This window comes from Ipomoea nil, unplaced genomic scaffold, assembly GCF_001879475.1.
Source record: "Ipomoea nil cultivar Tokyo-kokei standard unplaced genomic scaffold, Asagao_1.1 scaffold1770, whole genome shotgun sequence".
Lineage (NCBI taxonomy): Eukaryota > Viridiplantae > Streptophyta > Magnoliopsida > Solanales > Convolvulaceae > Ipomoea > Ipomoea nil.
Window position 1 is genome coordinate 486,685 of NW_017618198.1, and position 21,090 is coordinate 507,774.

At 34.0% G+C, this 21,090-nt stretch overlaps 3 protein-coding genes across 3 annotated transcripts; all 3 read right to left on the minus strand.

Moving 5' to 3' along the window:
• Positions 1–744: 744 nt before the first annotated feature.
• Positions 745–2,320, minus strand: LOC109192221 (putative F-box protein PP2-B12). The gene is made up of 3 exons (XM_019342789.1): positions 1,961–2,320; positions 1,500–1,618; positions 745–1,420 (listed from the first exon to the last, which is right to left on the minus strand). Exons 1-3 carry the CDS (start codon positions 2,249–2,251, stop codon positions 919–921), a joined length of 912 nt encoding a protein of 303 aa, XP_019198334.1. The 5' UTR covers positions 2,252–2,320; the 3' UTR covers positions 745–918.
• Positions 2,321–7,347: 5,027 nt separating this feature from the next.
• On the minus strand, positions 7,348–9,536 carry LOC109192586 (F-box protein PP2-B10-like). The gene is made up of 3 exons (XM_019343283.1): positions 9,170–9,536; positions 8,264–8,382; positions 7,348–7,935 (listed from the first exon to the last, which is right to left on the minus strand). The coding sequence occupies exons 1-3, from the start codon at positions 9,461–9,463 to the stop codon at positions 7,422–7,424; spliced, it is 927 nt and encodes a 308-aa protein (XP_019198828.1). The 5' UTR covers positions 9,464–9,536; the 3' UTR covers positions 7,348–7,421.
• Positions 9,537–11,322: 1,786 nt separating this feature from the next.
• On the minus strand, positions 11,323–19,167 carry LOC109192584 (probable leucine-rich repeat receptor-like protein kinase At5g49770). Its single transcript, XM_019343282.1, has 8 exons — positions 18,812–19,167; positions 14,535–15,110; positions 14,391–14,417; positions 13,825–14,277; positions 13,169–13,284; positions 12,826–13,086; positions 12,547–12,747; positions 11,323–11,722 (listed from the first exon to the last, which is right to left on the minus strand). The coding sequence occupies exons 1-8, from the start codon at positions 18,891–18,893 to the stop codon at positions 11,663–11,665; spliced, it is 1,776 nt and encodes a 591-aa protein (XP_019198827.1). The 5' UTR covers positions 18,894–19,167; the 3' UTR covers positions 11,323–11,662.
• Between the last annotated feature and the right edge of the window lie 1,923 nt (positions 19,168–21,090).

Genomic DNA, 21,090 nt, shown 5'->3' on the forward strand with positions numbered 1-21,090 from the left:
TAAGTTGGAAAGTGATGTATCAACGAAGGAAAATAGTACACCCAATAAAAAAATAAACTTACACAGTATTTTTTTTTCATGGTTTTGACTAGATTAATGACTAAGATTTCACCTCATTTTTAACTTAAAGCTCCTTTGCATTATTTGATCTATAAGAGATCGGAGAGTACAATATATCAATTTTTTGTCTCACTCCGAAGAACTAAAATTCATTTTAACTCGACTCAAATTAAAAATAGACATCACATATATTTATACCACAATATCACTATGAATACAAAATATGTTGCATAATTGGTGACCGGAGACAACATCTATCTTTGTTCTAATCTTGCCATGAATCTCAAGCCAAGATACATCGAATAGTTCACCTTCAGAGAACCTGATTCGAGATAAGATAAAATCATGTCTGGATAGCAGAAAGGGAAGAACCAAATTCAAAAGCAACACCTCTGGGAATCTGCGATATAAGATAAAGAATCTATTTTCAATCGTGGTTACCGTTATTCGGAAAGCCTGTAAAGCATATTTTTAAATATTTTATTTAAATTATTTTATTATGGTACATTTTAGTATTCAATATTGTGATGGATTCCATATCAAATAGTTCGATCTGTTCATATATGCTTATTAAGAAAAAGATGCTGCACAAAATTTAGGGGCATTTTTCTCTTCAATATAAAATGGAATCTTAAAATGGTAAGGAATTGAAGCAGACACTAATAAAATGAATAAGGCTATGAGTACAGAAGGCAATGAAGCTATGAATAGCTATAGATTTTCCCATTGGACAAGTTTTTCAAAATGGATTTTTCTATGTTCGAGAAAGAATTAAGATTTGATACAATGCAACCAGTGCATCAAATATTAATTCTCTTCATATACAAACAAATTCTGATCTGAGTTGCTAGTGAGTGATCATTTGGACCATTTTGGTCTGATCTCAATCCCTAACACAATGATACCACTCTTCCAATGCCCTCCCTTCACTTCCTTCAAACTAATGTCTATGCACTCATCTTCTTCTTCACCATCTCTGACGAAAATTTCTCCTAGTTCAACTTCCATCCATGCATCATCTCTCTTCTTTGGACATTCACCATTGTTCTCTGGAGCTGCTGCATTCGCGTTCTGTAGTGTCCGGTTAAGGAATGGCCCTATTCGCAATGCCCTCCTCCGGGGTAACATCCTTCCTTTGGGATCCAGATAGGGATCCAGATAAACAGTCCGGGTGGTAGCCTCCCGCTCACCGATCCTAACTGAAACCTCGACCGGTTGGGATTCAAAACCGGTGATGCCTGGTCTCGCTGTGAACACAAGGTAAGCTGCGTAGTTGGTGTCTGGAGACAGCATCTTTGTATTGATCTTGCCGTGAATCTCGAACCAACATACATCAAGTAGCTCCACAGCATCAGAGAAGCTGGTTTAAGAAAGATAAAACCATGTCAAGAAATGAACCAAATGCAAAACCAAAAGAGTCTCTTCTCAATCGTGATAACCTTGATTCCGAAGCATGAATCCATTTCCAATATCGGGGATCGTTGCCCCAAACAATTTGCAGTGACTTTGCACCTAACATGTAGCATTTCTTCCCACTCCCTTTCTCCAGTGAAAAACTCTGTTTAACCAACAAACAGTGAATTTAATAAAGAATACAAGATAGAAGACACAATAAGTAAATTTGCATTCCTTCTCAAATGATCATCGAAGAACTGATATCCTATTGAATCTATATAAGAATATAACAAGGACAAAAAATAAAAAAATAAAAAAAAAATATTGTTTGGTGATTTGAAGATTATATATCCTGCATAAATGTATATGGTGTGCTACATTTCTCACAGAGGAATTTGATTTCGAATCATCAGAATCTGCAACGAGAAACCTAACCCTAACCCTAACCCTAATAAATTAATCACGGCAAATCGAGGCATATAAACCAGGGAATTATCAAAATTACCTTGGTGCCGTCATCGATAATGATGTGATGGTCGCAGAGGTAGAAGTAGAGGTCCTTCTTGGAGGCGAGAGCGAGCAAATCGGCGCTGTTGACGGCACGGGAAACAAGATCGCGGTGATCAAGCGGCAAAAACCGCTCCCAGACGGCGTCGAATTGTGCCGCGGAACGGAAGTTTGATGCTACCAGCATAAGACGGCAGGCATCCCTAGGGGTCGTCAGCGACAGCGCGGCGGCTATGCAATCCTCCGGCAGACTGTAGATATCCGCACCAATAATGCTGTCCACCGCCATGGCTGAATCTCAGTTTAGTTCTGCCTGTGAAATGTGAATTTCCGTTCTTAATGTATGAATGTACGGTACAACTAACCGAGGCTATTCATGGAGTATTTATACTGGGGAGAGTGGCGGTTCCGTGGGCGAAAATGTCAATTAGGTTTTATTTTTATTTTCATTTTCATTTCTTAATCCTGTTGTTTTCGTTCGTGCAATACACCTTTTTTTGGAAAAAAATAATAATAATAAAAAACGGACAAAGATTCCCACACCACGGGAAAGTTTTTTGCTTACACCATAAGCAAGAGTCTTGGACTTATCCAAGTAGCTATCGGATTCATGTATTATAGTGTTTTATTTAATTTAGTTATTGTATTTTATTTTTTTGAATATTATTGATTAGGGTTTAAATTTGTGACTTTTCATTTAGGAGAGTTAGAATCATATTGCTCTCATTACAAGGTTTTTGGTCATTGTATATTTATTTTGTTTAATTTAATTTATGTATTTTAAAAAGTAGTGTGTAATTAAGGATAATAGTCAACGTGTTAATATTATTGTTAACTTAACATTGTAATATTTAAATTCTAACTCATATATTATTTTATAAAGGGAAAATGACACTTTTTCCTCCTGTGTTATATGCTTATAGCACTTTTTCTCCCTGAGTTATTCATGCATTCACATTTGCCCCCTCAATTATTATAGAAGTGGCGGTTTTTCCCCCTGATAATATTAAATGGACATTTCTACCCTTAAAACAAATATTTTATTTATTTCTCTTCTTCACCAAATTATTGCTTATACGTAGGGATGACCACGGTTCGGTTCGAACTGAACCAAACACTATAGCAATCAAATTAAAAAATTTCGGTTATGATTCATAACATAACCCAATATTTGGGTTTCCGTTTATTAAAATCGTGAACTGGAAAAAAATGGATCCTAAACCGTGAACCGGAGGTTCAAATCGGAACAACTACTAGCAATAGCTTAAATTAGAATTATAATATTTGCAAATAGTGCATGTTTTTTTTCCGCATTTATATTGACTCTCACATATAAGTATATATAATCGCGATTTGAGTTTTATTTTGAACCGTCGGTTCACGATTTTGGATCCAATTTGAACGGTTGGTTCAAACTTTCTTTTAAATTTTTTTTTATTATTTTTAAAATATTCTAAATTTAACACTTAATGTATTTTATTTTTTCAAATCGTGGTTATAATTTGTTGGAGAAGAAAAATAAATGAAATATTTATTTTAAGGGTAAATATGTCCATTTAATATATCAGGGGGAAAAACTGCCACTTAAATAATTTAGGGGGGAAAAGTGCTATAAGTATATAACAAAGGGGGAAAAAGTGTCATTTTCCCTTTTATAAATATTGAAAATTAAATTTTTTTACCACCAATATATTACATAATTAATATGCCCCAAAAATATATTAACTACAATCACATTCATATTAACTAACATCTTATATGTCCGCAGGGAACATATTCTATATCTACCATTAACAATTTATGTGTATGTCGTTATTATATTTTGTGTCTATAATTACCAGATTAATTATATGCCTTCAATTTGTTTACGGGTATAAAAGTTATTAATAGTAGGTATAGAATATGTTAATCAAACCTTGTTAATTAAACCAAATACATAAAATTATACCAATGAACATTTATTTATAATCTAAGAATAAATAGAAAAAATAGAAAAAAAGAATAAATAGAAAAAAAAAAAGAATAAATAGAAAAAAAAAAAAAAAAGAGTTAGTTTTTCTTTTGTATTCAATTAGTGCAAATCACGTGCGATCAAGCAAGGGGACTTAGGCATTAAGTATTTAAGCCTAAATTAATGGTGAGGTGCAACGACGGATGGGAGATGAAGCTTAGTCGTTAAGACTAAATTGGCACTGACCTGTCACATGCCGACATGCGTATATATTCTTAGGAGTAATTCTAAGTGTATTCTTATCTTATTATATATTCTTATTTCATATTCTTTATACTGTGGCATGTTTTGATTGTTTAATATAAGGTAGAGTCATAATTTTTATCTATTTTCTTTCTTCAATAAAATTTAAATACTTAGTGTGAACAAAAATTGAGAGTATGTTTTTAGAGTTCAAGTAATATTTTTGTATTCTTATTAGCCTTACAACAAAATTGGCGCTAACATGCCACGTGTGTGTGTATGTCTGTATATCAGTATATGTGTGTCTAAGTTCACAATCACTATACGAAAATATGTATATATTTCTGTATAATAGTTCAAAAATCACACATGAAAGATGAATCATATAAAAAAATATTAACCAAGCCCATGTGGTCTAATGGTACCCGGGTTGGACTTCCATTGGTTACCTCCTTAGCCTTAATCAATATCCTTGGCTACTAAGATTATTCTCTATGATCTTCCTCCAATGGATTCCCCTAAGTTTGGTGGTGGGGAATTTCTTTGCTAGGTTTCCTCGGGAAATATCTCGCGTGGTAAAATTAATTGTGGTGGGGTTTCTAAATGCTTTCTAATTCCCTATATATATATAGATTCAGGAGTCCTAACTAGAATCTGAAACCAATGGTTGAACCAACTCAGGATATATAGCAAGATTCTGAGCCGATGCAGACTGAACCAATTTCCTGGTGGAATCTTGGCATTATCGAAGGAGAAAACATTCTTGAAGCTTACAACAATTATATAAGCTGCAACATCACTGGGAAATATGAAGACCTCGTGAAAGAAAATCTTATCCAAAAGTTCAGAACCTTGATCAACCGAGATATTGACATGGATAGGATGCTCAAAGAACAAAAGGAAAGAGATGACAAATAACGAAAGGAGTATCAGTGAAACGCGTTATTGGTTCTTTGTGTTTCAGTATGTTGAGAAAGAGCCAGTAGCATTCAAAAAAATATAAAAAAATATTATATGTGATAGACTCGACCAAAATTAAATTTATAACCTTCAAATACAAAAATTATGTTGTATTCACTTATTCACTCTTTTGAGATACATGCGTATATATTTTGTCTTTTACTTTTGGCGGGTGGTGGGTAAAAACAAGGTCAAACCTTCTTGAAAGTCAGAAGCATTTACTTATCATTTTTTTTTGAGAACTTTTTTTTTAAATGACTATAAATGAAATTTGAAAAGGCCAGAAAATGACATATGATGTTACACATAATCATCATCCACACGCCTACAAGTTTACGTTTACATATTATTACTCCGCACTCAGAGGCGGCAAGAGTTGACAAAATATATACGGAGTACTTTTTTCATTTAATTTTGAAATTTGTGAGTCAAAGGCAACTAGATATTTTCAGGAAAGCATCAAAATTGTAATGGTTAAAATACAATCATCATTGTGTGGATCATGTTCCACAAAGTTTACTTTTAGTATATTAAAAATAAAGGAAAAATGACACTTTTTACCCTTAAGTTATATACTTATAGCATTTTTTTCCCCTCAATTATTTAGGTAAGCACATTAGCCCCCTCAATTATTTTAAAAGTGGCGTTTTCCCCCCCTGATATATTAAATTGACATTTATACCCTTAAAGTAAACATTTTATTTATTTTACTACTCCAACAAATTATTGCATATACGTAGGGATCACCACGGTTCGGTTTGAATTGAATCGGATACTAAAGCAATCGAATTAATAGTTTCCGGTTATAATTCAGATCTAGAACTCAATATTTAAATGTCAATTTATTAAAATTATGTATCAAAAAAATTGAATCTTGAACCGTGAACCGACGATTTCGGATCCGATTCGCGATTTTGAACCGTTTTTATTTTAAAATTTTATTTTTTATTTTAAAATAGTCTAAATTCAACAATAAATGTATTTTATTTTTTCAGTTCGGAACATGAACCGTCCGTTCCGGTTTACGATTTTAATAAACTCTAAATATCGAATTTCGATTCTAAATTGTAATTGGAATATTTCAGTTTGGTTGCTATAGTGTTTGTTTGGTTTGAACCAAATTATGTTCATAATTTGTTGGAGAAAAAAAAAATTAAATATTTAGTTTAAGGGTAAATATGTCCATTTAACATTTCAGAGGAAAAAACAGCCACTTCAATAATTTAGGGGGAAAAATACTATAGGTATATAACTCAGGGGGAAAAAGTGCCATTTTCCCAAAAATAAATTATGTATTTAAGAAAAGTATATTATTTGAGCACTAAAAGTACACAAAAGATGTACTTCTAATATATTATTACAAATATACTTTTTGTTATGGTTTACATAGTATTGTGTGAACCATAGTCCACACAATAATTTGCCATGGACCCGGACCGGGTCCACCTTGCAAGGTGAGCTTACATCCAAAACGGCGTCGTTTTGCTTCAAAATGATGCCGCCTGAATTTTTTAAAAAAATTACTTTCTTTCTTATCGTTTGTCTTCAGAATTCACAAAAAAATATCATTGGTTCAGGAAACATGTCACGACACCATTATTTCAGACAAGCGCAAAGTGGACCTAGGTCAACAACATAATTTGCTTGTCTTATTTGAACCATTAAGTATTTTAATGGACTATCATAATAGAACTCATGTTCTCTCTCTCTCTCTCTCTCTCTCTCTCTCTCTCTCTCTCTCACACACACACACACACATATATATATATATATATATATATATATATATATATACACACACACACACACACACATATATTGCATTCAAGTGAACTATTTCTTAAGTGAGAATTGCGAATGTATACATAATGCACATATCTTTCTATATGAATGCACACACTTTAATATACCAGACACACAATGCACACAATCTATGATCGAATCATGTAATAAATTGTGTGCATTTATATGGTTCTCACGTTTTTACCTAAAAATTAATTTTCATTTAATCATATATATATATATATATATATATATATATATATATATATAAAATTTTGGAGTAAAAATGAAATTAGATGAAAGAAAATTGAATTTTACTTATCATCCGTTAAGAAGTCCAGAAAATAATTTTCAAAAAAAAAAAACATATTCATTTTTATGATTTCTAATTTAAAGTCAAATCTTCCCATTAACAAGTTTATCAAAATGGATTTCTATCATATTGTTACTGTACGAGAACCAATTATTAATTCATTCAGAAATCAGAATGCATCAAACATTAATTTTTCTTCATATATGGGCCTCATTTTGGCCTGATCTCAATCCCTTGCACAATGATGCCGCCCTTAGGCTGCCCACCATGCACCTCCATCAAACTAATCTCTACCCAGTCTTCTTCTTCACTACCTCTGATGAAAATCTCTCCCAATTCAACTTCCATCCATTTATCGCCTCTCCCCTTTGGGTGTTCGCCATCTGGGGGTGGATTCGCGTTTTGTCCAGTTTGGCGATGACCAAGTTGCCCCATTCGCCATGACCTCTCCGCTTCATCCGGATCCAATTCCCACGGACCAAGCTTGGTTCTTGGCCTTACCAGCACTTTTTTGGGATCCAGGTAAACAATCCTTGTTACAGCCTCCTGGCCGATAATCCTGACTAAAGCATCCACAGGTTGGGATTCAAAGCCATAGATGTTTGCTCTCACTCTGAACACAAGGTATGCTGCATAGTTAGTATCTGGCGACAACATCTTTGTACTAATCTTGCCACGAATTTCAAACCACCATACGTGCAATAGCTCATTAACTTCGGAGAACCTGGTTCAAGAAATATAAAACCATATCTCAGAAACCTGGTTTGTACGGCATTTTCTGTGTTTTTGCACTTGCTTTATCAAGGGAAAGCAAATATATCTGGCCTTTTCTTGCATTGTAATTTCTAATATAGTAACCAACAAGAGCCATCATTTGCAAAAGGATACTCAACTTTTCCTTTATCCTCGTGATAAGACACTACTAAACTTCAATACTATTGAAATATTCCAACATCACATTGAAAATTCATTTTATACCGAGGAAAGAATCCAAATGCAAAATCAACATCTCTTAGCCGGAAGATAAAGTATCCCTTTTTATTCATAATTACCTTGATCCAGGAAGAGAAAGACACCTCCAATATCTAGCATCATTGCCCCAAGCAATGTCGAGTGACCTTGCAGCTAACATGTAACATTTCTTCCCACTCGTTTTGTCCAGTGAAAAACTCTGCTTAACCAACAAACAGTCAGGTACTCAGGTGCACACTAACAACTAAGAAAGTAGGGTGGCAACCCAATAAAATGGTCAAAAGTACAAAAACAAAGAAGGGGCCAAACTCAATAAAAATCACTCAATAGTGCCAATATGAAAGAGACAGCATAGTTTCAGACATTAAGTTGACAGCAGTCTTTTCTCTAAAGTGGGACAAACTGGTCCCTTTGCCACACTCCCAAGTGCTTAAAAACAAAGGTGGGGTACATGGTAGATCCATAACTTACATGCAAAGATAATATATAGCATTCAAAAGTTCAAACATGGAGAGAAGTACAAGCTACCAAACTGAAGAGGAGTACTCTTTGCCTGAATTACAAACCATATTTTACTCATAATTTGAGTGTATGAATGAGAAACCTTCAAATGGAATACAATCAATATATCACATAATTATTTTAATTTTTATAGGGGGATAAAGTTCCATTCTCGTGGAATCAACAAAGACAAACATACACTAAAAATTTTGCATTGAAAGATTTCTTTCCCAATAAGTTTGATGATTAAGCTTCTAGGTTATTAGATAAAATGGCATATCTAAAATGATCATCCAAGAACTGATAACCTATTGAATCTCTCTAATATGGAGAGAAAAAAGAACTATTCTTCTAGATTTTAAAATTATATGATGTGATATATCTGTCCCAATTAAACGAATTTGATTTTGAATCTATCAGAATCTCCAACCAAAAATAAATAAACCTAATTACTGAGGCATATAAACTAGGGAATTATCGATTACCTTAGCGCCGCAGTCAATAATTACGGGATGATCGCAGAGGTAGAAGTAGAGATCCTTCTTCGAGGTAAAGGCGAGCAAATCGCCGGCGTTAGTGGCCCGGGAAACGAGGTCGCGGTAATCGGGAGGCAAGAACCGTTCCCAGACGGCGTCGAATTGTGCTGCGGAATGAAAGTTGGAGGCCACCAGGGACAGACGACAGGCGTCCTTAGGCGTCGTCATCGACAGCGCGTTCGCTATGCAATTCTCAGGCAGCATCGCGAAGATATCCGCGCCGGTAACGTTCTCCACCGCCATTTCTTAATCTCAGTTGTGGGATAGTCGGCACTCGGCGACTTATTGTGTGTCAGTATATATACATGGTATAACCGCCTTTAGAGAGTTAATTCCGGGATTGGTCCTCACTATTGTCATTTATCAATGAGTTAATTTACAAAATGGTCTTTTGATTATGATTTTTTCTTAAATTAGTTATTTGACTTTTAATTTTTTAAAGTTATCTTCTTTTAGAATTTTAAACTAAAATGTCATCTGTTAGCTTTGACAATAAGTTGGTGTTAAAATAAAGGGTAAAACTGAAAATTTAAGTTTTGCACTCTAATTTAAAGTAATATGTGATTTCTTTCAGCAATATGGGTAAATATTTATTCAAATTAGGTTTTTGCTCTCCTAAATCTGCAATCAAAATGTGGGATAATAAACTAGAAGACCAGAAATCTTTGCCTTGGGAAGTTTGTGGATGAAGTTGAAAATGAACTTTTTTGGTCTTATAGTTGATTATCCCACATTTTGATTACAAGTTTAAGAGAGCAAAAACTTAATTTAAAGAAATATGTGCGCATACTACAAAAGGAATCACATATTGCTTTAAATTAGAGTGTAAAACCTAAATTTTCAGTTTTATCCTTCATTTTAACACCAACTTAACGCCAAAGCCAACAGATGACCATTTTGGCTTAAAATTAAAAAATTGGAGGACCACTTTGAAAAATTAAAAGTCAAGAGATCAATTTGAGAAAATGTCATAGTAGGAAGACTATTTTGGAAATTAACTCTTTACCAGTTTTTATTCGAACTTTCAACTGTACCATAAAAGTCCCTTAATTATTGTCATTTATCAATTTTTATTCTTTTACTTTCATTTAGATCATAAATGTTCTATTGACTATTGATCTTATCAATTTTTGTTATCGACTTTCAATTTAATTATAAATGATCCATTTACTATTGATTGTGTTTCCAAATTGAAAATCAAATAATAAAAATTAAAAAATATGAATTAACTCTCCTCTACACTATAAAAGTTTTGTTTTTCCGGGAAAAAAATATTAATCAACTCCAAGTCATTTTCAAAGTATTATAACGATTTTTTTTGTTTTTAAATGCTCAAACTTAAAATATTCCTACTTACTATTTGCTCACCTACCTATCATGAGTTTTGGAGAAAACAAAATACAAGCTACCTAGGTGGAGGATAAAATATTGATACTTAGTAATGTCTTTTTCTGCCCGTAAGTGTTGATATAATCGAACAATAACACTATATGAACATCAAACATAATAGCCACTGGCTTGTGGTCCATTGGTATCTGGTTTGGCCTCTTATGTAGGAAATTTAATGTTCAAGCCTTAGTGTAGGTGAATATTGTCAATATGTGGGTATCTCCTTCCTTTGTAATATAATAGCCACATTTTATATAATTATTGTTTATTATCTACAAAGAGTATAACTAAACTTTAACAAATCAACAAGTAAACAAATAAAACAAGTCCTTTCATAAAAAATAAAATAAGAAATTCCAAAACTCGAAAATAGTTTATGTTATCTGTATATCATTCTTGAACGTATGTTTTTCTGTTGTGGTAGGATGATGTTGAATAATCTATCAAAAACAATGTGTTAATACTATTCAATATTCACTCACATTAACAATGCCGCAAATTATTGTGTGGATCACGGTCCACACAATGTTATGTAGACCATAACAAAAAATACATTTTTAATATACTAAATATACATTATTTTTGTACTGAATATACATTATACAATATAATGTACATCTTCTGAATATAATGTACATTATTTTTGTACTAAATGTACATTATTTTACAGTAAACAAAATATGATCCACGCAACTTGTGTGGACCATATTGATACAATGAACCCTCAGCATATTATGTGCTTGGAGCAAGTTCACAAGCCCAAGAATATAATTTGGTGAAATCAGAAAATCTGCCTAAAAAAAAAATGTTTTTAACTCTATCTTGTGATTGTTTCACCTAGCTTGGTGCAACTATCACAACACACAATGCCCATATCACACATGCATATATGCACCATTATCTTCACAACACAATGCCCATATCACACATGCATATATGCACCATTATCTTCCCATTCCTTTTCTTCACTATACAACTTGTTCTCAACCCTTGATGGCAATGCCATGAGACTGCAAATTAAAGATGAGCGAGCCCTGCAGAGTCACATACACATCACACAGCTATCACGTCCAATGAGTGCAATGCACTTGTTGCGCTCAACTCCTTTGCCTTCTGCTTCCCAACAATTGCAGAATGAAATGGTCAATGTTGAGCATAATTTAAATGTATTAGTATAAAGTACGTTTTAATTAAGATATGAGACGTTTCTCGTCACAAAGATGGAGTTTTTTGCACTTTTGGTCCCACGACTATAGTGACACTAGCAGAATTGATCCACGACTTTTGAACCTTGCAATTTTAGTCCACGATTATTGATTTTTTTGCAAAAATAGTCCTTCCGGCCACTTTTCCGTCAAAATTTCACCGAAAAAAAAAATTCTCCATTTTTAACAGGGCTAAAATTGATATTTGACTTATCTCAAAAAATAAAAGAAAAAATTGGCATTTGACTACATACAATATTACTGGGCTACATATTACTGCCCCAGGCGGCGGAGTTCCTGGATCAGGCAGGGCTGTCAGTAAGCGGCGGAGCGGCCGTGGCGTTCCCAGGGCTAGTTGGGTTATCCGGCAGCAGCATTGGAGGCGGAGCCAGCACACCTGCCGGATCATTCGAAGACATCGGAAAAGCTTTTTTTTTTTTTTTTTTTTTTTTTTCGGCGAGAGAAGCGGCGGAGATTCTCAAATGCAATCGCTTATATTTGTTTTTGTTGAGATAAGTAAAATGTCAATTTTAGCCCGGTTAAAAATTGAGAATTTTTTTTCCCGGTGAAATTTTGACGGAAAAGTGGCCGGAAGGACCATTTTTGCAAAAAAATCAATAGTTGTGGACTAAAATTGCAAGGTTCAAAAGTCGTGGATCAATTCTGCTAGTGCCACTATAGTCGTGGGACCAAAAGTGCAAAAAACTCCACAAAGATGATATAAGTTATTACCTTGTCAGCCTGTATGTTCTTGTAAACTTTCTCCATCTCCTCGAAAACTACATCGATGGTAGGGCGACCCTTGCTTGATCTAGCAACACACAACACTGCAATCTGCAGGATGGACTCAAAATCCACACTGTTCACTTGTCCTTGCACTCTCGGATCTTCAAAATCTTTCAATGCCCGCTTCCCCATGCTTACATCCTTCGCCTGCACGCACATATCTCAGCTCGATATATATTCATATATATGAAGTCTAAGCTAATAGTGGGACTGCACATTTATTACCTTTCTGATTAATTGGTCTCGTGCATCAAGATCAAGCTCGATCACTTTTTGTCCAGATAGAACCTGCAGAGCAACAATGCCGAAGCTGTAAACATCACTAGCTGAAGTCAGCTTAGCGTTGCTCATGTATTCAGGATCCATGTATCCTATCGTTCCGCGGACATCTGTAAAAACCTTGCTCTCCTCCATTCCCAACACTTTTGCCAACCCAAAATCCGACAGCTTTGGGTCCATATTATCAGTCAAGAGGATGTTTGTAAGCTGCCATGAAAGACTCATGAGAGATTGATAAACTGGCATTAGTTCAATTATATAATAAACAGTTTTTTCCCGAGATTCTTACCTTAATGTCTCTATGTACAATGCAACCATCTATGAAGTTGTGCAGATACCTAAGAGCAAGTGTACAATCTCGCAGGATTTTAACTCTTTGTTCCCATGTAAGGATCTTGTCTTTCCCTGGAGAATAATCACAATTCACAGATCATCAGCAACAGAAAAACAAGACAACACCTTTACAGATCAGAGTTGGCACAACTCTAGCTAGGTTGGTTAGACTCTTGAATTGGTAACCACAAGATTACAAGTTCAATTCCTCGAGAGAGCAACCTATTTGCATTTTTGGTTTGTGCCGGCCAGCTATGGCTAACCTAGGTTGGTTCAGCTCATTGTGGTCCTTTGTAAGCTAGTCACAATGTGGGGTTTCCCCGATATGTGCTATGAGTTTTTCCTCATCACTCAAAAAGACATATCTGGAGCACCCCAGACAAGATGGTCAGGCTATTGATTTGGTAATCACAAGGTTACAAGTTCGACTCTCAACAAGAGCGGTCTTCTTAGTGTTAGCCGACCAACTATGGATAACATGTTGTGGTAGGTTGCGGTCTTTTGCTGGCTAAGGTCACAAACAAGATTTACTTAAGCGTACCCCAGATAATGATTGCTTGTTTCTCTTGTTACTAAAAAAACAAATCAGATCAGGAAATTGAAGCTACTCACTCAAAAGATACTGAGCCAGGTTTCCTGCAGAGCAGTATTCATACACCAAGTACTGATCTCCATCCTCAAAGCAGCAGCCAAAGAGGCAGACAAGGTTCGGGTGGCGAATTCGCGACAGGCCTTCGAGTTCACGGGAGAATGAATCTGCAGTGTTGCTCTTGTTTATCTGCTTGATAGCTACATACTGTCCACTGGGCAAAACCCCCTTGAAAACCTGGCCAGCGCTACCGCGGCCCAAGAATATTTTCTCATTTCCAAAGTTAATGGCGTTCTCAATCTCAGCTCTGGAGAATCTGTAAAGACCGGGGCATGAAGCAAGTTCCTTTGCTGTTTCGTGGATTTCCTTTGTGGTCTCTGGGGCCTTGTTCTTGGTCACATATTTCACCAGAAGAATCACAGCTGCAACTACCATGAGGGATAGAAGAATTGCTATGAATGCTTTGAACAAACTACCTGGAGATGAAATGTAATGTGTTCCAACTAATTGTTAGTAATAACCTTTCGATATAATAATGGTTTCTGTTCATGGAAATTAGTAGGATGTTTTTAATAGAAAACAGACTTACGCTTGATCTTGAAGTAGTTTTCTGGTTCTGTGGACAACAACAAGCAACATAAATGTCAGATGAGAATGTAAAGAGTAAATTAAATCTGATTACTAAGATCTCAAGTTTAAACTTAATGAATAGAATAACGAATTTTGCGCTTACCTAATGTGTTTAAAGCAGGCAAACACCTGTAGAAGTCATCAATTCTGGAGCTGTTTTTAGCAGTAAAAGAGATGATGACCGCGGCAAGGCAGGTTGAGCTCTCATCGTTTTTGTCTTCCCCTTTCACGTCCAGAAAATCCAGGAGACTATCCCTGGTAGATTTGACTGCATCGACGCAATTTCTACAGTCACCTTCGAACGAGGAATAGTTATGAAGCTGTGAACAAAGGTTCAAAACGCCATTGAAATTCTCCATCTCCCCAACTGTTGAAAGAGCGAGGGCGGAGCATTTGCCGCCGCCGCCGCCGATGCGGAGATTCTGAAAACCGCAGCTCTCGATAGAAACCGACGGCTGCTGCTTGAAGGCGCCGCCGCAGTTGTTCCATTGATCTGGACCGAGAAAGAGATTGCCGCCGGTTTTCGCCTGATCGGCCAACGCTCGCGACAGGGCGTTGAGCGCATTCTGGCAACAGTGGGTTGTGGAGAAGCTGCCCCAAACCCTAATTCGGTCTTGACCGTTTGCCAGGCATTCCCCAGTTGGCTCGAAGGATAAAGCCGAAGTGTTCAATACACAACCTGCAAATTCCAAACACCAAATAACATCACATATTGCAATTTTACATTCTCAATGGCTTCTTTTTGTTCATTGCAGCGTTTCAAATTTCAGCTGTTTAGAACAAATTCGCTGCTCCAAATAAGCATTTCTCTATGCTATACCCAGAGAGGGAGAAGATGAATAGCAAGCAGAGTGGCTATTGCTACTCAAGATAGCAGCTTATTGTCCCACATCGTTTAAACAGCGGGAGCGAGTGCGCGTAAACTGCTATAAAAGAACTAGGCCGAAGCCGTGATAAAGCATACCTTTCTCGGCCTTTTGGCTAAGATCAAGTGTAGTATCTGTTCTTATCAGTTTAATATCTGATACGTGGACCAATGGTTCACACGATATTAACTTAATTTTTTTTAGGGGGAAAGCCCATTAAGGTAGCTTGCTACTTGGGCTTTCAAGCGTCGCCGTTGTGTTGCACTACTGCTTCGGCCTGGCGCACCCCACCAATTCAAGTATAATATTTTTATTTAAAGCCCATTGCGTATACATTCCTGTTCTGATTCAAGTAAAAGCTGTGATTAATGACTGTTCTGTTCTCTTGATTATAATTATTATTATTAATTATTAATTTTGACTTATTTAATCTTTAACCCCAATTTGTTAAGTATTTTTGATTTTATTAAATGTTGCTTTTATTTATTAGGTAAATTGACTTCAATATCAATTAAAAATAGAATGTAGTTTGATGAAATATTAATGAAAAAAGAGTTTAAAACTAGTGATTAAATAAAATTTAATTGCCAATAATGATGGAAATAGGCTAAGGCGAAGCTGAGCTTTTGATAATTAAGTTTGGGTTTGGTATAGAAATTTAAGACTTTGAGCCTGAGTTTTTATGTATGTTTTCTGTTAGGCTTATGAGTCTACAATTAGCTTAGACTGTTTGAAGTCTTTTTAGAAGTCTATAAAATATGAATCGTTATACCGTGGACCAGGTTTCACAGTGTAACTATGGACCTTAGCTTTATACGACGTTGCTTTGAATTTTAATTTTAATGACGATCGTTTGTTGTTCGGCGATTATTTGTTGTTCAGTTCGTATTATAGAAGTTTTTTTTTACTGTAAAGTATGTTTGTGCAGATCGTGTTATGCGTTTTTATACATCATGTTATGCAATTCTTTATTTGAATTTGATTAGTAGTTGTATAACACAAAATATATTTTCTATCTTATTTTACAAATTTATGTCTTGTATTATGAAATTATGTGCACATAAAACATTATTTACATAAATCAGATATTAGAATAAGTAAAATAGAAAATATGTGTATGTATCTCGCAGTAAAATAAAAAAACATGTATGTATATCGTGTTATTCGTTTTTGTACATCATGTTATGCAATTTTGTACATTAAACTTAAGGATTCGGTACATGAAATCGATTAGTATTGTATTACACAAAACATATTATATGTCTTATTTTACAAATTTATGTCTTGTATTATGAAATTATATGTCTATAGGATTATTACATAAATCAGATTTGAGAATACGTAAAATTGAAATTATGTATATGTATCTCGTGTTATGCGTTTCTGTATATCATGATATGTAATTTTGTATATTAAGCGTATGGATTCAATACTTAAAATAAATTAAAATTTGTGTTGAAACATGAGAAACGGAAAGTTACGAAATCTGTTAAAGCTTAAACATCAAACGACGCAGTTTTGATCCAGGATAAACAATGCTATTTTGACCCTGATCCACGATATGTGTAGGTTATTAAAAATGTTTCAAGTAAATTTTAAATATACTTTGAGCTTATTTAGGATTCGGTAATTCACATACATACTTAAGGGTTATAAAATGTAATATATATATATATATATATATATATATATATATATATATATATAATTATTTAATATTAAATATATAACTAAATAAGCTAAGCATGTATACTTGAAGACTTAGGCCTTGAATATATAGCCATATAGGCATGTTTCTATTTAGCTAAATAGGTCTAAGTCTGACATTTTTACTAAATAGACTAGGTTAGGATAGGTTAAAACAAAACTAGGTCATATGCCCTTACAAAGAGGTCTAGCTTATTTCTATCCCTAAGGGTCGTAGATATTGTGAGATAAATATGAGTGAAAAAGAGTTTAATACAAGTATACAAGTGTGATTGAATGTGTTCTTATACTATTACTCTGAAAAATGTTGAAAGTGACAGATCCCTCAATTATTAAACAAGGCATATTTCTCTCTGGGCATATGAAGAGGCCATTCAGACACATGAATGCAGGCTCTGAACTTGACATGGTTAAGGTTGTTTCTTACTTCATTATTCATTGCAAAAATCAAATGAAAAAAAGCATTCTCATTTCTCTATGCTATATCACAGATTTATTATGTTTCAAGTGTCTTGGTCATTCCATTTTTTGTTTAGTTTGTGAGTTTTAAAAATGGTAATGTTGTGTATATAATTAAAAGACACAACAGAGAGGGAGAAGATGAACAGCAGAGTGGCTATTGCTACTGAAGATAGCAGCTTAGTGTCCCATATCGTTTAAACAGAGGGAGCGGATGCACGTACAAAGCTATAAAATAACTGGGCCGAAGCTGTGTTAAAGCATACCTTTCTTGGCCTTTTGGCTAAGAAGATCAAGTGTAGTATCTGTTCTTATCAGTTTAATATTTGATACGTGGGCCAATGGTGCACACGATATTAACTCAGTTTTTTAGGGGCAAAGTCCATTAAGGTAGCTTGCTACCTGCGCTTTTAAGTGTTGCCGTTGCGTTGCCAATCGTTATGCGTTGGGTCCGTGTCCAGCATGCTTGCTGGACACGGGTAACAATGTTTTTTTTTTTTTTTTTTTTTTTGTTTTATTTTTTTTAAAAAAATTTCAGATTGCTTTATTGTAAGAGTATATGTTCATAATTTTATTACTATATGTTAATAACTGTACATTCATAACTCCATAATTGTACGTTCATAACTCTATAACTGTACATTCATAATTTTTGAAACTCTATGTTCACAATTTTAGAGTTTTATGTTCATAATTTTATCACTATATGTTCATAATAGTAAGTTCATAATGTTAGAGCTCTTTGTTCATAATTCGATCAATAACTGTACATTCATATTCCATACTGTAGATTCATAACTCCATAACTGTAGATTCATAACTCTATAACTGTACATTCATAACTCCATAACTGTACATTTATAATTTTCGAAGCTCTATATTCACAATTTTAAAGCTCCATGGTCATAATTTTATCACTATATATATTCATAATTGTAAGTTCATAATGTTAGAGTTCTGTGTTCATAATTTCATAATTGCATAACTGTATATTCATAACCGCATAACTGTACATTCATAACGCCATAACTGTACATTCATAATAAAAAAAAAAAAAAAATAACGCCGTTAACGACAAAACGCGCGCGATTTTTTTTTTTTAAAACTAAATGACGCATTTTTTTTTGAAAAACGACATCGTTTTGGGCCCGTGTCCACAATTCAATGTGGACACGGGTCCAGGACATAATTTGCCTTGCGTTGCACTATTGGCCTGGCACACCCCACCAAATTAAGTCTATATTTTTTAAGCTCATTTTCTGGCCCATTGTGTATGCATTTTAATTTTACTTTTATCTGTTTTTTTCTTACAAAATTGATAGATTTCCAAATAGAAAATTGAATTTACCTTGGTCACCAGTTGAAGGGTTTGTCCCTATAACAGCTAAGGTGAGGGCAATGCATGTCAAGAAGAAGTACTTCGCCGCCATTATTTTCTCTTCTGAAGATTGTTTCCATAAGCTGCAAGGAACAAACGATCGATCTTCTCTGATATTTTAGTTTTTTTCTGTCAAAAAATTTGACAGAAGGATCGGAAATGGCGGGAACATATATAAGGTTGTGGGCGTCATTGGGAAATAAGAAGAGTGCGGCATATTCTATATGATGGCGCTTCGTGATTCCCAGTGTATACAGCTTAGAGATTGCTGGGCATGTTTTTATCTGTCTCTTGTGTTATATGAGCTATGGAGTTTCGATATCCCCAAAGAAGACCTACTGGCCCAGGGCGGATCCCCACGTAATGGCCAATGGGGTAGTTGTCCAATTGTTATGCCGTGAAACCGTGTCCACCTTGCAAGGTGAATACAGTTCTATATTCATATTTTTTAACTTCATATTCATAATTATAGAATTTCTGTTCGCTTCGGGAGATCATGGGAGTTGGCCCAAGGAGAATTGTTGTTCGTGAGAATCGAATTTGAGTTATCTCGGAATTCTTCTTCATAAAGAGAGTTCATTTGCCACCTTAGCTACCACCCCAAATTATTATATTATATATATGTGTGTGTATATATAGTATATTCTTTAGTAAAATAAAATAATATATATTATTATACATAAAAATTATCAAAATTCGAGATAGCTTAATTGGTAGTTAGTAATTGTTTTTTAGAAAAGTTCTATATATCATACTTTACTAACTACACTATTTATTGCAACCTCTAATATACTTAAGTACAAAGTATATATATTTATATTTTAGGGTGTGTTTAATGGGTGAGAATTAAAATCAGAGTTAATGTTTGGTTGACAACTTTTTAAAATTCAAAAATGATTTTTAAGTGCTCTTTAGTGTTAAAAATGATTTATAAGTGTGCTCTTTACTTTTAAAAATGATTTTAAAGTTTGCTCTTTGGTTTAAAAATGATTTTTAAGTGTTCTATACCAGTGTGGGCAGCTCAACTGGTCACAGAGGTGAAACTTTGAAAGAATGACCATGGATCGAGTCTCATCAGCGGCAGTGAGGGGGGTTCCTTGTGCGCAGTGAGCACCGGTCTAGCCTCTGTGGTTCATGTCCAGTTGAGTTACCATGATTTACATCCTCCCAAATGCTCTGTCGGGTTGGGGTTCAGCCTTTGGAAGAACTTTTTAAAATTCAACTGTGAGATTTGATTATCCTTTCAATTAAGAATCTTATTCTCTAATTAAAACAAATATCATTACATCTTATTAGTAGTTTGATTTTTAAGTTTGGATTAGTACTTTTATATTTTTGTTTTGATTTTTTTTTCAATGCTTTGAATGTCTCTATATTAGGATCAAGTGTTTTTATTTTTTATTTTTGTATTTTTAAAACATTTATTTCATTATATTATGGTCATACATAACCAAACATCAATATTGATAGTCATTTCAACTCCACCTTATTACCAAACATGCAAAGTATTTTCACCAAAACTCATTACTATTACCAAATATTTGATTCCATTACAATTTCGATTTTCATGTGCGAACCAAAGCACCTTAAATTTATCTTTCTTTAACACACCTTAAGTATGTGTTTATATTTTAATTTTATCTTTCCCTAATACAGTTTGAATATATAATTATATTTTAATTTTATCTTCACATCATAATTAAAATTGTGATTTGTGAAATTTATTCATAAGCATAATTGTATATTAGTTGTGAAATTATAATGTGTTATGTGTGATAAAAAATATTTTAAGCAATTAATTAATTGATACGAAATATGTTTTGTAATTCAATTATGAAAGTTATTTTAAAAGAAAATGTACTTTTTATGAATTATATAGTATATCTATTCTAAAAGTTTTAAATGTGCATCATCGTATTTAAATTTTTTTTAAAAATTTAAATTTGATTTAATTAAAATAAAAAAATATTTATGAATATCATATTAATAAAGATGATATGCAATTTTTTTCAACTATTTCATATTTTTCTATAAATATTTGCATCTGTGGGGCCTGGCCACATGGGAGTATTTGTTCATATACTCTTTCAACCTACTGAAACACAAAGAACCAATAACAATGTAGTATTTGTTCATATACTCTCTAACCTACTGAAACACAAAGAACCAATAACGCCTCTATTAAGGCTCAAACTCACAACCTTTCAAATGAAAATCCAACCTGGATACCATTAGACCACATAGTTTTG